Source organism: Dendrobates tinctorius, unplaced genomic scaffold (assembly GCF_039654945.1).
Source record: "Dendrobates tinctorius isolate UK_male_01 unplaced genomic scaffold, ASM3965494v1 ptg000191l, whole genome shotgun sequence".
Taxonomy (NCBI): Eukaryota; Metazoa; Chordata; class Amphibia; order Anura; family Dendrobatidae; genus Dendrobates; species Dendrobates tinctorius.
The window spans coordinates 19,018,901-19,036,894 of record NW_027361858.1 but is presented as its reverse complement, the minus strand read 5'-3'; the positions used below and the strand labels follow the sequence as shown (position 1 = coordinate 19,036,894).

At 42.4% G+C, this 17,994-nt stretch overlaps 1 protein-coding gene across 4 annotated transcripts in view; it reads right to left on the bottom strand.

Annotated features, from left to right (window-relative positions):
- The window catches only part of CNTLN (centlein), a 494,856-nt gene that overhangs the window by 305,039 nt on the left and 171,823 nt on the right, over positions 1–17,994 (bottom strand). For all 4 annotated transcript variants that reach the window (XM_073552475.1, XM_073552478.1, XM_073552476.1 and 1 more), the window contains exon 10: positions 14,892–15,065. In XM_073552475.1, coding sequence (XP_073408576.1) covers positions 14,892–15,065 — 174 coding nt within the window. The remainder of the gene's footprint in view (positions 1–14,891; positions 15,066–17,994) is intronic.

Here is a 17,994-nt window from a genome sequence, read left to right as displayed (position 1 = left end):
ACGGGGACCTTGAATGACCTGCAGGATTTTAATCCATGATGGCGTAGTGTGTTACTAACGGAAATTGTTGTGAGTTCATTTTCCCCTTCATCACTGAGGTCTGGTGAACTCCCTATTCTGGTAAAGGAAGGTAATGAGCCTGATTATCAGGCACCTGAGCCTAATGATGATGACTGGCTGAATGGAGTCACTGACTGGATATAAGGCTGCCGACGCCCTTCTGCCCTGCGGGTGATTTCTCTGTGGACTTCTAGGACACCAGTCTGATTCCTGCTCCTCTAAAGCTAAGTTTTCTGCTTTGCCTTTTTGCATTTGTGTTTTGTTTTTTTGTTTGCCTTGCTTTTCTGGATTCTGCCATTCCCTGCTGGGGTGAGCTGAATCTCCTTTTGCCTGTTGCTCTGTCTTCAGAATATTCCTGAGTACTGACATAGTCTTTTTGAAGCCTAGCGTCTTCAGGGCCTTTTTCACTGTCAGTCTGTTGGCTCTTATTTTCATAGGGTTTTTCACGGATTGCAGACAGCAGCCTTCCTGTCCTTTCCTATCTAGTTAGCTTGGGCCCCATCTTTGCTCAGTCTATCTTTCTGTCTGTGTTGTGTTCTTTCTTCTTGCTTCACAGTCATTATATGTGGGGGGCTGCCTTTTGCTTTGGGGTCTGCTCTGGGGCAGTTTAGATTTCCCTTTCTGTCTTTAGGCTATCTAGTCCTCCGGCTGTGATCGAGGGGTCTAGGGCATCGTAGGAACCCCCCACGGCTACTGCTAGTTGTGTTGATAGGTTCAGGGGTCTGCAATCCGATAGCTGCCAACCTCTCTGGTTTTCTGGACTTAGCTTGCATTTCTGTTTTTGCTTCCTACGGTTACTCAATCATAACAGGAAATGTTTGAAACTGTGGTCCCAGCTCTCTTCAGTTCATTGACTAGGTCCTCTCGTGTAGTTCTGGGCCAATTACAGAACCTTATCAGAATCATCCTTACCCCACGAGGCGAGATCTTGCATGGAGCCCCAGACCAAGGAAGATTGACAGTCATCCTGTGTTTCTTCCATTTCCTGTTGATTGTGCCAATAGTTGTTGCCTTCTCACTAAGCTGCTTGCCCATTGTCCTGTAAGCCCATCCCAGGCTTGTGCAGGTCTACAATTTTGTCCCCGGTGTCCTCAGACAGCTCTTAGGTCTTGGCCATGGTGGAGAGGTTTGAGCGTGATTGGGTTTGTGGATAGGTGTCTTTTATAAAACTAATACATTCATAGAATGTTAGCGTTGGAAAGGACCTCAAGGATCATCGTGTCAAACCCCTGCTCAATGAGGTGCAGGATTCACTAAACCATCTCAGACAGATGTTTGTCCAGCTCAGTTTGAAGACTTACATTGAAGAACTCACCACCTCTCATGGCAGTCTATTCCACTCGATCACCCTTACTGTAAAAAAGTTTTTTTCTAATATCTAATCTAATCTGTTGAAACAGGTGCAAATAATACAGTTAATGAGTGCAGAGTGGGAGGGCTTCTTAAAGAAAAACAGGTCTGTGAGAGCCAGAATTCTTGCTGGTTGGTGGGTGATCAAATACTTATTTCATGCAATAACATGCAAATTAATTATATAAAAATTATACAATGTGATCGCCTGGTTTTTATTTTTAGATTCCGACTCTTACAGTTGAAGTGTACCTATGATAAAAATTACAGACCTTTCCATTCTTTGTAGGTGGGAGAACTAGCAAAACTGGCAGTGTATGAAATGCTTATTTTCATAACTGTATATACAGCAGGTGAAATAAGTATTGAACACATCACCAATTTCCAAAGTAAATATATTTCTAAAGATGCTCTTGACATGAAATTTTCACCAGATGTTGGTAACAACCATGTTTGGAGGCCAAAAGGCACTGCATATCACCCAAAAAATACCATAGGAACAGTGAAGTTTGGAGGTGAGAACATCAAGGTGTGGGGCTCTTTTTCAGCATACGGCTTTTTTTTATAAAAATCTGCAGCCATCCACCAGGATAATGAAGATGAAATGAGGGTGGACAATTCAGTGTGACAATGATCCCAAACACACAATCAATGAAACTCTCAAATGGTTTCAGAGAAAGAAAATAAAGCTGCTATGATGACCCTGGCCATCAACTGACCTGGATCAAATAGAAAATGTATGGAAGGAAATAAGGCTCAGAGTTAATAGAAGAAGCCCATGGTACTTTCAGGATTTGAACTGTGCTAGCATGGAAGAATGGACCAAAATCACACGAGCTTCCATTACCAAAAAAGGCTTTTGTATGAAGTATTAAATAAGTTTCAGTAAGTGTGGTTAATACTTTTTCCCTGTGTACTTCCTCAATATTACCCATAACTTAATTTATGGACATCTATGGTTTGATTTGTTTGTCTGTGGATTGGATGGGTTGTTACTAGAGATGAGCGAACTTGTTCAGAAAACATTCGCCAATCTCAAATTCAGCACAAACATGTAGCTCATTCGGATTCACGTTCTGATTTCCGAGCATTTTTCCTCAAAGTCAGCTAAAATCAGGTGCACTTTGTTAAATGATTGCGTTTCCACTAATGCTCATGTTAGGAATTTGTCTAGGAAACTGGTTTCATATGATGAGCAGGGGGGACACGTGTTTTATGAGGGGAGGTTAGAGGATGCGGCCACCGTCTTTCAGGGCTTATCTACAGAATTCTATAATGCTGAAGATAAGCCCCCGATCCGACCTACACGATAAGAAAAATAAGTTTTATTATACTCATCCAGGGGGGTGGGTCGCAGGTGTAGCAGGTCCGGGGCCTCCTATCTTCATGTGATGTCGTCATCCTGCTTGCTTCATGTAGCGCTCCTGCGCAGGCGCACTGATCTGCCCTGTTCCCTGTGCGCTGGGAAAGGTCAGAGAGGCCCAGCGTCTGCGCACTGCAGTACTTTGTTCTGCCCTTAACAGGGCAGATCAGTACGCCTGCGCAGGAGCGCGACACGAAGCAAGCAGGAGGACGACACTGCATGAAGTTGGGAGGTGCCAGACCCGGACCTGCGACATCCATCGGACCCGGATCGGATCGGACCCAAGTGAGTATTATAAAACTTATTTTTCTTATAGAATGCTGTAGTTAAACCCAGAAAGGCAGTGGCCGCATCTTATACCGGCAAAAAGAGGTGACAGGTTCCCTTTAATTAACATAACGTGTGTACATTCCGGCAGCCAATCAGGGTGCGGGAACCATCCACCATCAACCGTCCAGACACAAGGGATTCGGTCATTGACTGCCGAAGTCACATGTCCCCCTCGATATAAAAATCAGACACGTTGTTTTGCTGGCACCATTTTGTCAGTGTAATAGCGCAGTGAGGCTGCTCAAACTGCTGCAAATTGTCATATAATTAGATAGGATACAGTTCTGTTTGAAATCGACCTTCCAGCATCTAACTAGTTTGGATTAATACTGTGTTGCAGTCAGGATTCAGGAGGTCACATTTACAAATCTAATGTTGTTTAGGCTAATATTGGGGTGGAGGAATTAGGCCCCATTTCCTAATCCACATTGTTTGAGCTAATACTGGGCTGCAGGCACCAGGCTCCACTTCCTAACCAAAATCATTTCAGCCAATATTGTTGTGCAGGCACAATATCTCAGAAGATAAATATGGATTGTTAATTTGGTGACAGATGATTGGCAGATCTGGGCCTAGGGTTGTGAAACAGCTGGTTAAAAGAGGGGAAGGGTACATCCAACATGAGTGAGAAAAGGCGAGGTCGTGGTGTGTGTTCGACATGTATATGGATTAGGTGGTAATGTTACGGAAAACTCTACTGAAAAAACACTGACTCGTCCTATCCAAAGACCACTGACGACATCTGTTACTTGACGGACTACTCAACTCACTTTCTTTGGCAGCCGCACAGCGGTACGCCTTGTAGATGAGGCCCAGAAAGAGCATGTGCTCTAGTGGAGTGGATGGTAAGCGCTACATCAAGTGGCCTCTCCTCCTCTTCCTCCACCTTAACATCACACACAATACAATTCTCAGCGGTGGCACCCCAATTACCCTAGTTTTTCACTGCGTCACAACTTTCCAACCGATGGGTTAGCCTGAAAACCTGTTCACACGTTCTATTACATGGGCATCAGAGGTCTGCTCCAAAGATTCACAGAATCCAGAGGAGGAAAGAATCTACACCGATGCCCAAAATGTTTTCTTGTTTGATCTGGGGCTGGAAGAAGTAGGGTATGAGAAGAATCCAGACCCTTGTCACCAGACATTAACCCCTGAGGTGATCCTGATGAGACTCAGATACCTGAGGTGCACAGAGACTGTCCTGTGCCATGAGGGCAGAAAGAGGGCAAGGAGTGGGAGAACAGTGAGGATGTCTATGAGGTTGTAGATCCCACTTGGTGTGAACCCAGAGACACGCAGTGGAGAAGTTCAGCAGAGGAGGTAGAGGAGAAGGAAGACAAGGATGTTACGTTGCAGCTTGTCGAACAGGCAAGGAATGATGCAACCACGACAAGCACTGCCTCCACAGCCACTACTCTGGCTGTGGCCAGTAGCAGGCGCAAGTCTGCAGGGGCGGCAAGGGTTGCCTAGCCAGGGTCTTTTTTGAGACCGCAAAAGATGACTAAACTAACATTATCTGCCAACTTTGCAAAAAACGACTCAGTAGAGGCAAAAATTGCAATAATTTCACTACTACATTCATGAGCCGCCACATATGCGATCAACATCCCTTAGTGTGGGAATCTCACTACGTTAAAATGCAGACTATCGAGCCTCACCAACCACTGGCTGCCCCATCAACAGCATCTGCTGCTTTTTCCTCCTCAGTAACCATGGCAAGTTTTCTCACACGACTGAGGAACCCCCGATTTTTTACCCAAAAGTTGGGGTGAGTGAGAGCAGGTCAGCTCTTGCTTAAGTGGAGAAGTCTGCTATTTTTGTTTCATCAAGCAAACTACATCCTTCTCAATCAACCTTAAAATCTATGCCTGCACCTCACTCACAGTCCTGCAGTTTGTCTTCTTCACCCTACTCCACCCTCTCTCAGCACAGCAGCCAGACCTCGGTCTCGCAGTTGTAATCACGTAAAAGGTTTCCTTCAACACATGCCAAAGCTTAGAGCTTAAACTCTACCATCTCCAAACTGGTGCATACAGACGGTTTCCGAAAGCTGATGGCCGTCGCAGTCCTCCAATACCAGTGGCCCAGTCACCATTACTCCTCTAAGAAAGCTGTGCCTGCGCTAAACCAGCATGTCGTAGACAACATCACGTGTTTCCTGAAAAAATCTGCCAGGGTGCAATTCAACACTGACACTTGGACAAACCAACATGGGCAAAGGTGTTTAATCTCATTGACTGAGTACTGGGTCACTCTGGTGGCTGTGGGCTCAGGAATATTTGAATCCCTAAGGCTTGAGTTAGTTACAAACCTCTAACATTTCCTCCACCTCCTCTAGGGCCTCCACCAGTGCCTTCAACCTCTTCCTTCATGAGAAGTGCATTCCAAAAGTGCAGAGAGAATCCCCCCAACCTCCATACTGGGCAGCCAGAGCTCACCACAGTATTCAAATTAATATGCCTTTGAGATCGCAGTCACACAGCTTAAGAGTTGTGGACAGCTATCCAGGACAAGCTTGAGCAATAGCTGTCTCCACTGTTCCTGGGGGCAGGAAAGGCCATGTGCGACAATGGAGCAAACCTGATTGCAGCCCTACGTTGGGGAAACCTCACACATGCAATGCATGTTACATATCCTCAACCTGGTGGTAAAGCAATTTCTCCACCACTATCCAGGCCTGGATGTGCTGCTGAAGAACGCACGGTCGCTGTGTGCTCACTTCCTCCGTTCGCACCCCGCAGGTCATCAACTTGCATAGCTACAGAGATCCTGTGGAATACCCGTTAACCGTTTGATATGCGATGTTCCGACACAGTGGAATGCCACTCTCCACATGTTGCAGCAACGATGAGCCCTGCTGCAGTATGACCTTTTGTATAGCCTGGACCAACGCAGTACAGATGGGTGGAAATCACGCTTTGCGGAGTGGGCACAGATGAAGGCCCTCGGTATCCTTCTGCACAATTTCAAAATGGCTACTAAGATGGTTAGCGCTGACAATACTGTCATCAGCATCCCTATTCTGGTCACCTACATGCTGGAGCACACTTTGAATAGTCTGCGGGAGGAGGTGGTGGTCCCAAAGGAAGAGGTGGAAGCAGAGGAGGATGCGGAAGGGATAACAATATCTCTAAGCTCTGACTTGTCGTCGCACAGGCTGATGCCATGGGAGGTGGTTTACAGCAACCAAAGGGATGGCTCATGGTACCAGACAAACTGTTAGTGAAGGTGCAGGAGCCAAGGAACAAATGGAGGAAGAGGTGATGGGAGCAGAAATTAAGAGGATAATGATCACCCGTGTTGTCCGTGGTTGGCAGGATGGACGTAAAAAGCAAGCTTCAGTGTTACCTCGCCACCAACACACAATGGACTTGGACCTCATGGCAGCGCCATACACATCAGTGTCTGCTTGCTGCACTATCTTCAACATGATGCCCAAATTCTTAGGATTAGAAATAGCAATGATTACTGGGTTGCCATTCTGTTAGATTCACAGTACAAGAGTAAAGTCTGCCAGATGCTTCCCCTCTGGGAAGGGATGTGCGCTGCTGGAGTATGCAGGTTTTTACCAAGATAGCAGTGAGGCACAAAGTGTGCATCACAGTTATAGACTTCCAGCCCCGGGAATTTCAAGTCGTTAATGAAAAAACATTAGCAGATGCAGTGTAAGTGGCAGAAGCAATTTCTGTGAGTCGTTTCATACATTTTTTAGACCAGCCTGTGCACCAGCAGAACAAGTACAAGAGTACAAGTCTGACACATTGCCAACAACTGGAAAGGATGGTGCAGGAGTATTTCAAGCTCAATATGAATAGCATCAGGGAGAATTTGGACCATTTTGCATTTTGGTCTTCAAAAATGGAAGAGTGGCCTGAGCTTGCCTGTCATGCCTTAAAGATTTTGTCATTCCCCGCAAACAGAGTTCTCTCAGAACATGTCTTCAGAACTGCTGGTGGTGTCCTGATGGATAAGCGCATCCGGCTGTTCCCTGAAAGTGTAGACCACTTAACTTTCACCAAGACGAACAAGTCATAGCGCTCCAATGAGTTTTGCACCCCAGTCGCAGATAGGGCAGACTAGGCGATGGTGTCATTTTTAGTGTGATGCATTGATCTCATGTTATTGCAGTCTGTGACACCTTTGTTGTGGCTTTTGTGCCTGCTGTTGCTACTGCTGCTGATGTTACAATTTTTTGAAATGTGGAGACGCAAAGTTGGGTCTCCATCTGGTGGGTTGCCTGTAGTGGAAGGGATCTTAGAGCACCATTATAATATTTGTACTCTGGGGAAATTGATGGCACTGGGGAAACATCAATTCAGAGCTGTAAATGCTGGGCCAGACCTGGATACCTCATGAATGGCCCATGGCTGACTACTGCTGTGCCATTATCAAATTTGTACTGTTGATCAAATGATTCCACTTTTCCTGTTGTCTGCCCCTAATTTTTGGAAATGTTTTGACTCCAAGTTTGGTCTCCTTCATGTGTGTTGCATAAATTTGGCAGGGCTCTCAAAGCACCAGACCTACACCTGTCACTCATCCACCTGTAACTGATCAATGTTTCAGCTAGAAATGCTGGTCCAAGCACGTCCCATGCATCCATGCTGCACAATTATACTACTGTATTTGTACTCTGGGTCAATTGATGCCAGTTTTCCTGGCGTCTGTCCCTAATTTGAGCTGTTTGGGAAGCTTTTTGGCCTCCTTTAAGGTGTTGTTTATGCGTTTGGTTTTACCTTCCATTGAATACAATGGAGTTCCGATATGTTCGATGAACATGTTCAGTGAACATTGAGACGTGCGCTGAACCGAACCTTGAAAGGTTGGCTTATCTCTAGTTGTTACCATCATCTGGTGAGAATTTCATGTCAAGAGTACCTTTAGGCTGGTTTCACATTTGCGTAAGGAGGCGCAGCGGACGCTCGCGGTGAAGCTCGGCCCCTGCCGCGCCTCCTCCGGTCAACTCTGCCTATGGGCGCATGCTGCTGCATGCGGCCTGCGTACCCTATCTTTAGCATTGGGTACGCAGGCCCTGCGCAGGTATGCTTTTGCCGCCGCGTCGTTTTGACGGTGTTGCGACCTACGCCAAACGCAACATGTTGCATTTTGGTGCGGTCGCCGCACAGTCAAAAGGACGCATGCAGCGGCAAAAGCATACCTGCACATGGCCTGCGTACCCAATGCTAAAGATAGGTTATGCAGGCCGCATGCAGCGGCATGTGCCCATAGGCGGATCTGACCAGAGGAGGCACAGCAGTGGGCGCAAATGTGAAACTAGCCTTAGAAATAGATTTACTTAGAGAATTGGTGACATGTACAATACTTATTTCATCCGCTGTTTTAAAGCTGGAGTCAGAGTATGTAAATTTCTTGTGACCACACCTAAGATGGAATGTATAGCTACTCCATTTTCATAGTAAATGGAATGAAGGTCGAGTATGAGCACTACTGCTTTACACACCTAGCAGTCTTTTGGACTCTCGCTCTCAGAATCGGTGGGGTCCCAGGAATTATATATTTACTAGAGATGAGCGAAAATCTTTTGATAAGATTATCCAAATAGCTATGGCTATAGCGCTTCCCGAACAGCTACCTTGGTATCCTTGAGCGTTCCCGGTAATCAGCTGTTCGGCGCCACAGCTGCATGTGTGGCGGCTGTGTGACAGTCACAACACATGTATGGAGAGAGCCTGTTTGTTGGGCTCTCCATGCATGTGTTGTGACTTTAACACAGCCACGACACATGCAACTGCATAGCTGTTCGGGAAGCGCTATAGCTATTTGGATAAGCTCTTACCCGAAGATATTCGCTCACCCCTAATATTTACCTATCCTGTAAAAAGGTGATAAATCTATTCAGTGGGAAAATCCATTTTATAAGTAAAAATAATATCCTATGAATAAGACAAAAATTACAAAACTAAAAAGTTGATTGCTATGTACGTTAAAGTTGTAAAAAAAAAATTCAAAAATTGTAAAAGCATTGTCAATTTTTAACATACTAACAACAATTTATAACTATTTTTAATATGGATTAAACGTAAAATAAGATAAAGAAAAACTAAAGTGAAATAATAGTGAATGGTCTTGGAACAGCAGCGTCACAAACAGATTGGGATTTACAAATGCAAATTGCACTCATTACAGCTAAATTCATTACAGAAAAATGCATGCAGATGAACCACAGAATCCTGGCCTGCTAAAGGGATGCCAAGCCAAACGTTGGTCACCTTTGGCTTACAATTCATTTTAGCAATGGGCAGAGAATAGGTGCTTGACTAGAAATATTTGGCCTCCGCATAGAATAACTACTGGGTGCTAGACCAACAATGATTCTCAGCCTGATAACGTCACTGAAACAGGATTCTAATAGCAGAACAAATAACTAGTAACTAAGACAATTCACGGCTATATGAGACGTTATATACACAAGGCCATGCCATTTCACATGGTGATGGAAACAGATCTGGATACAAATTAATTAATGACACCACACAAGACTAATTTACACACTAATTCCAGTTCAGTCAATAAAATGATTTTACTGTCACTATTTCAGTCTCTCCTCCTTAGGAAAGTTGGAATTGTTCTCTATATGTAATGTGGATTTTTACTCTTTTTTTTTAAACTCTAAGGGGTTTTCTTATCTTGGAAATTGATGACTAAGATAGGTAATCACTTTCTCATCAGTGAGAATTTGACTGCTGGGAATAAATAAGAATTAAATGATAAAATAGCCTTAGATTTTTTTTCCCTGAACAGGGACAATCCTGGCCAAGAACTGTAGAGGGACCTTCAGTAGAGAACCATCATTTTTCGACAAAGGAGGAAAACCCCAGTAATATGTTTTATACAATCTACTTTTATTTTAACAGAGAACATTTTGATAGAATGGAAGATCGTTAAGTTATTATAGATATAAAGCTAAATTGTAAACACATAATGTGCCCACACTCTCCTAAAACAACTTATGTAGGAAGTAGATATCATGAAGCACAGCTATATGTATTGATGAGTTAACATCAAACAATGAAATGTACACTCAGTGCCAAAAAAAAAAAGACTTTTCACCACCCATTGCTAGTACATTTTTATATGGTTTTGTACAACCCTTATAGCACCTGTGTAAAACTACTGAACACCACTCAACGGGGCCGATTCATCAAGACTGGGGCTATGTACACCAGTCTTGATCCAGGGCTCACTAGGGTAAAGGTCCCGTCACACACAGCGAGATCGCTAGTGAGGACGCTGATTTTGTGACACATCAGCGATCTTGCTAGCGACATCGCTGTGTGTGACGGGGATCAGCGACCGGCCCCCCTGCCGGGTATCGCTGATCGCGCTTGATCGTCCTGGGCCATTTTTTGATTGTTGGTCTCCCGCTGGCCAGCACGCATCGCTGCGTGTGGCAGCGGGAGACGAACGATCAGCGACGCTGCACGCTGGTATCTAAGGTAAACAGCGGCTATCCAAGAGCCGCGCGGCTCTTAGAAACCCGCTGTTTACCTTAGATATCAGCTTGCTCGCTGGTCCTGATCGCTGGAGGGGCTGTCTATGTGACAGCTCACCAGCGATCAGCCTAACGATGTCCCAGCGATCCCATCCATGTCGGATTGTTGGTGGGATAGCTGGGACATCATTATGTGTAACGGGGCCTTAAGTCGTAACAAATCCATTGAATGTATTCCAATCACTGACTGTAGTACATTTGTTATAGTATATGCCATTTGGGGTGCAAATTAGGATGAATCTGTTAAACTGTCCTCAGCATAGCTGACTCCAACAAGATACCCCTACTTTTGAAAAAGTTGTGAAAGCTAGCATAAAAATGCAAAAGGTTAGCGACATTTCAAACAGTTTTTTTGTAAAACTGTTTTAAGAGTATATTTATACACAATTTTGCAAAAATGAAGACAAGAAGTGGATCTCTGCTGCAGCATTATGCCATGTATCAAATAGTCAGATGCGTATAGAGGTCACCAAAAAAAATATGCCAGCTGTGAAAGAGTTACAAGATTCTCTAGCTGAGATAGGAGAGAATGGTGTAAAGGCCCCGTCACACTAAGCGATCTCGCTAGCTGATTTTGTGACACATCAACAATGTCGCCAGCGAGATCGCTGTGTGTGACGGGGATCAGCGACCGCCCCCCCACGGCTCCTCGATACCCGCTGTTTACCTTGGAAACCGGCGTACACGCTGGTTTCCAAGGTAAACGTCGGGTATCCAGGAGTCGCGCGGCTCCTAGATACCCGATGTTTACCTTGGAAAGCAGAGTGTACGCCGGTTTCCAAGGTAAACAGCGGGTATCCAGGAGTCACGCAGCTCCTGGATACCCGACTTTTACATTAGAAACCAGCGTCACTGGTCCTGATCGCTGGGGCTGTCTATGTGACAGCTCACCAGCGATCAGCCTAACAATGTCCCAGCGATCCCATCATGTCGGATCGTTGGTGGGATCGCTGGGACATCGTTTAGTGTGACGGGGCCTTTAGGACTAGTACTTAACAAAAGATATCCAACATTGCTTAGCTTTGCGAACAAAGATTATTTGTGAAGGGGAGAGAGGAATGTCCATGGGGCTCATAGTGGCTGATAAGGCCAATGTGGGACAAGCAGTTATGGCAGCATTGGCTACAAGGAAAGATCGTATTTAGGGATGGCACTGCAGTAACGATACGATTTGGGCATGGTGTTGTCTTGGTTCTTGCACTTGCGTTTATTCAAATAATTTAAAAAAACAGCATGGGGACCCTGCTATTCTTGATTATCAACCTTGCCAACGCTGACAGCTGAGGGTTGCAGGCCCCAGCTGTCAGTTTTGCCTGGCTAGTTATCAAAAATACAAGGGAACCCACGCTGGGTTTTTGCTTATTTATAGCACAGAGGCCAGCTGCTGAATACTCCCCATCAGCCGCCGCCTGCATTCGCTGTTATTAGAGGCAGCAGGCAAAGGCTGATGGGAGAAGTAGCCAGTGACGCCGATCACGGCTGTGTCCCACCAGCACTCCTGCACTTTACTGAGAACATGTCTCAAGGTAATATTATCTCACACTGTCTGAACTTCATCTAAACATGATCTTTGCCCTGGGATATTTATACTAAGCTCCTACATTCAGTCGTTAGCAATCACTATATTTAGCACCAATTTTAGGTGCATTCTCCAACAGGAGTCTCATATATGGCAGCAACACTTCCAGTTCCCTTCTCCTTCATATACTGTATACTGCTGTCTGATCCAACAGGCCTATATTATTGATCCCTATGTCTCATCATAAAAGCATATTAACCTTATACTGTGTGCATGTTTAGTGCCGGGGGACACCTGTGTTTTCTCTCCTATGTGACACACATAGTTTTCCATCTTTTCTCACATCGATTTTTTTGCTACTTTTCTCCCTCACCCCATAATTTTGATGTTGTAAGATATTTAAAGTTTAAATAAAATTTAATATTTTTGCTAAACCCATTATGTTGTATTATTTTCTGATTTATATTCTACATTTTTCGATTATTTACTATTTTTGGATCTATCAATTTAGAGATCCTTATCTTTGGTTGGTCTTATGTCATGGCTTAGAGGTATGCTCCACTTGGCCAAGTGGATATTTTTGTAGGTTTATAAGGTTGAATTGTTTGCTCATAATGAAGTTATGTCTGGCGCAAACCCAACACTGCGCCTCAAACCAAAAGAACATAATACCCACAGCAAAAGGTGGTGGAAGAAGCATTATGCTTTTCGCTACCTGGAACTGGAGCTGTAGTTAAGGTGGAGGGAATTATAAACAGTTCCTAATATCAGTCAATTTTGCAACAAAACCGCCACGCCTCTGCTAAAAAGTTGAAGATGAATTTTACCTCTCAGCATAATTGCGACCTAAGCTTACCTCCAAACCAAAAAAAGAATGCCTTTGAAGATCAACATTTTGGAATGGCCTGGGCAGAGCCGAAATCTGAATCCAATTGAAAATCTGTGGGTTAATCTGAAGAGAGCTATACACTGGAGATGCCCTCAATCTCACACAGTTTGAGAACTACTGCAAGGAAAAGTGGGCAAAGATTACCAATTCTAGATGTGCCTTGCTGATAGACTGCTACCTAAAAAGACTGAATGTTGTCATAAATTTAAAAGGTGCATCTACAAAGTATTAGTTTAATGGTGTGCATATTTATGTAACCAAATTATTTCTGTTCTTTATTTTTACATGAAATATGGTAAAATGGAAATATATTAGGAAGATGGTAGTCAGTCTTGATGTTTGGTGATGTGCAGTGGCAGTATATATATCATAATTTGAGTACAGAGAATCACAGCACTCAGGTAGATTGCAGTGAAGATAACAAATTTATTGATAGGTCAGCATATGGCATTCAAATTATTCTACATATCAAAAAGGTGAAGAGAACGTTTCTGTCCATATGAACCTTGGTCATAGCCTAGTGTAATGTAGAACAATATTCAAGTCAATGGTTGACAGGACAGTGCTATCATCTAGCACACTATTCTACATTGCACCAGGCCATGACCAAAGTCCAGATGGACCGAAACCTTAGAAATAACTTTAATTGTCATAACCCATCGTTTTCACTGCCAGCGATTAGAACAGTGTTTCTCAATGCCAGTCCTCAAAACCCACCAACAGGTCAAGTTTTCAGGATATCCTAAGTATTGCACAGGTGATCATTTCATCACCTTCTGAAGCATTAATTCCACCACCTATGCAATACTAAGGAAATCTTGAAAACATGACCTTTTGGTGGGTCTTTAGTACAGTTGAGCAAATTTTTCAAAACTTGGTTCCGATTACGATCTGCGGCAAATATTGTTTTAGAAGTATTCGCCAAACACAATTGAATGTCAGTGGAGTCAATGGGAGTAGAAATTACCGAATATGTTTGGAACCGATCATCAAACACAAATTCAGCACGAATAGGGTACCAATATGTCACGAATATGGCAAATTCAGATTAGGCAACCGATTCCGAACATATTCGCTCAACTCTAGTCTTGAGGACTGGCGTTGATAAACACTGGATTAGAATTTTGTGGTTTCTGTACTTTAGCTCTCAACATATAGTGCTGCTATGCTGCAGATTAGTCACAGGGGCTCATGCTGACATCTGTCTACCAATAAAATGCCGACAATTGGCAAATGTGTATGTTATTTACTTGGGTAAGAAAAAAAAAGTGTCTTAATTCTCAGATCTCAATCTGATAGATAGTCTGTTGGATGTACGGTAAAAACAAGTCCCATCCATAAAGTGGACTTAAAGCATCTGCTGGTGTCAGAAGAAACAGAACATCTTCGGGAGACTTGTGGACTTCGTGACTTAGCAGCTGACCTCTATTCTCGAAGATGAATGCAGTCAATATAATGTACTAAATTAACGCCATACTTTGTGCATTTCCTCACTATTCCTACATGTCATTTGGGTTTCAGTATAAACTTGATTGGTCACCAATAAGTATAAAAATAACTGAAAAAAACTCAATGCAGTGAAGAAACGAATATAGGATGAAAGAGAGAACACTGACGGCAGAGAGTGCAGACAGCAAGAGGCAGCTTCAGAGAATGTTCATTGTAAATGTTATAATCATCCCATGTAACAAAACATAACAAGCCTTTGGCAAATGGTTTAATCATTCTTCCAAGCAGTTGCAAAAATTATAAGGCAGACTTATTAAAAAAAAAAGTTAGTTCCTGAAATCCTAGTGGGAAAAGCTTTTTGATTCGAATAACCTCGAATTGACACAAATGCACCAGACAATAAAAGACTTCTTACCTCATGTGTTCTCCCAGCCCTCAGGATGCTGCTCTCAAGTGCATCCCTTCTACAATTATTTACTTGTGTTAACTTGAGATCCGCTGCTTTAAGTTTGTCCTGTAGAAATTTTATTTCTGATTTCTGTGAAGCTATTATGAGTTCCAGTTCCACAAGGGATGGATGTTCCAAGTCCTGCAGTAATTAAAATCATAATTAAAAAAAGGAAATTATATGGGATGATTAATAGAACAACACGCATTTCTGTAAAAGGCCATTATTTCCCAACCACTATTCGCTAGAAGTATACGCTCAATAGATGTTTGCTCAGTCTAAAAATGATGAACTATATTTCCAGAAGTGCTGCCCACTATGTACCAGAATTTGACCTTACACTTTGTAGTATTTACTCTCTACTCTCTGGAAATGAACAAAACGTCTGATCACAATTATATTCTCCAATTTTTCAGGAATAACATTACTTAGCAGCCTAGATTTTTAACCCTTTAGATGCAGGAGTTTGCTGCACATTTTGCTCTTCTGCTATCCAACACAATGTTGACATGTGAAACTTTGAAATCAAGTTGAAAAAAAAATGAAATTAATTTAAATAGAAATATATCAATTAGCTCTTACAAAGTAACTTTATTTTGCACATGTTTGTTCACAGCCAATTTGAAATTTAGAATTTTACATCACCTTAAGAATTCAATAAACCACACCTCCGCTGCTGCTAATGTCCACATTACATGAAACGGTGTTCATAAATTTGTCAGAATTAATGAGACCAATATGAAGTTAGGATGCAAGCCTAAGGTAAACCTGGTAATTAAACATCTATTTCAATAAAGTAGAAAAAGTAATATCTTGCCATTTACAATCATAAATATCCTTTAACCCCTTTTAATCCCAAGGCTATTTGCACGTTAATGGCCAAGCCAAATTTTACAATTCTGACCACTGTCCCTTTATGAGGCAATAATTCTGGAACCCTTAAACGGATCCCACTGATTCCGAGAATGTTTTCTCATGACATGTTGTACTTCATGGTAATGGTAAAAATTCTTTGATATAACTTAAGTTTATTTGTGAAAAAAAATGGAAATTTGGTGAAAATTTTGAAAATTTTGCAATTTTCAAATTTACTTTATATGCTCTTAAATCAGAGCGTTACCGCACACAAAATAGTTAATAAATAACATTTCCCACATATCTACTTTACATCAGCACAATTTTTGAAACTTAATTTTCTTTTCTTAGGAAGTTATAAGGGTTAAAAGTTGACCAACGATTTCTAATTTTTCCAACAAAATTTACAAAACCATTTTTTTTTTTTTTTTTTAAGAAACAACATCACATTTGAAGTGACTTTGAGGGGTCTATATGACAGAAAATACCCAAAATTGACACCACTGTAAACACTGCATGCCTCAAGGTGCTCAAAACCACAATGAAGAGGTTTATTAAGCGTTCAGGTGCTGTGCAGGAAATTTTGGAATGTGCAAAGAAAAAATATGAACAAATTTTTTTTTTTTTTGCCAGGGTAAAAGGAAAAAACGGACTCCAAAATTTGTTGAGCAATTTCTCCATATGCGGGAGAAAACTACTGTTTGGGTGCACAGCAGGGCTTGGAAGGTAAGGAGCGCCATTTGAGTTTTTGAAACCAAAATTTGATGGAATAATTAGCTGATGCCAAGTTGCGTTTGGAGAGCCCCTGGAAATTATACCCTTTTGGGAATATATCTACAGGTGTAGTGATGACTTTGACTCCATGGGTATTTTCAGGAAACAAGCAGCAGTGGATGCTGCTGAGTAAAAATTGCCAACTGCTGTTATAGTGCAAGAACATTGTGCCCAGCTCAAGCACCTGTAAATTAGGCAGGCTCTGATTGCTACAGAAATGCCAAACATGCGGACAATAACTGCAGTTTAAGCACACTTCTGTGCTCAGAAGGGGAGCATTTGGATTTGGGAGCACAGAATTTGTTGAATTTCTTTTTTTTTGGGGGGGAGAGGGCCATTTTGCTTTTCCAGAGCCTTTGTGCTACCAGTAACGTGCAAGACTCTATATTTCCGTTAACAGATGACAGACCTGGGTGGGAACCTACTTTTTTTGTGGATTGAGGAATGAGTTGAAGCTTTTATTCTATTCCAATATTGGTATCATTTTCGGAATCTTGACATTTTTTATTTCTATTCTGACTTTTGGGGCGCACTTTTACTTTCTGCAGTCTGATTGCATTGTTATACTTTATAATCTGTCAGTGCTGCCGAAACAAGTTAGTTATTATGAAGATCTCCATGGGAATCTGTCTCCAAAGCTTATTTTGCATGAAAGTGTGCGCTACCAGTGTGAAACAAGCAGGTCATGAGAGCAGACTGTCAGTCATTACATGTCTCACATTAGAAACCCCACCTTTCATTTAAAATAAGCTCTAGAGGCAAATTCTCAGGGATAACTATGGCCTTCCCATAAATCTTAACAGCTCATTTACACATTATGAAAAATGTGGATTTCTCTGTAATAGGATATCAAATCAAATTGTAGATATCAAGGTGTGCTTATTCAACTTTCTATGACCTACTGTACATGCTCATATAGACAGCTTAGAAGGGTTGATCTTACTGACAGATTCCCTTTAATGCAACTTTGGGACAATGATTAGTTTGTGAAAGTGCAAAAAAAAAAGTCTAAAGAAATGCATAAAGTGGGTACGGACAAGTATTCAGACCTCTTTAAATGTTTCACTCTTTGTTTCATTGCAGCAATTTGGTAAATTCAAAAAAGTTCATTTTTTTTCTCACTAATGTATACTCTGCACCCCCTCTTGACTGAAAAAACCCAGAAATGTAATCATTTTTGCAAATTTATTAAAAATGAAAAACTGAAATATCACATGGTCATAAATATTCAGACCCTTTGCTCAGTATTGAGTAGAAGCACCCTTTTGAGCTAGTATAGAGATAAGGCACTGCTCATCACCTGCTCAATACAATCCCAACAGTGAAACATGGTGGTGACAGCGTCATGCTATGGGGGTGCTTTTTAGCTGCAGGGACAGGACGACTGGTTGCAATTGAAGGAAACATGAATGCGGCCAAATTCAGAGATATCCTGGATGAA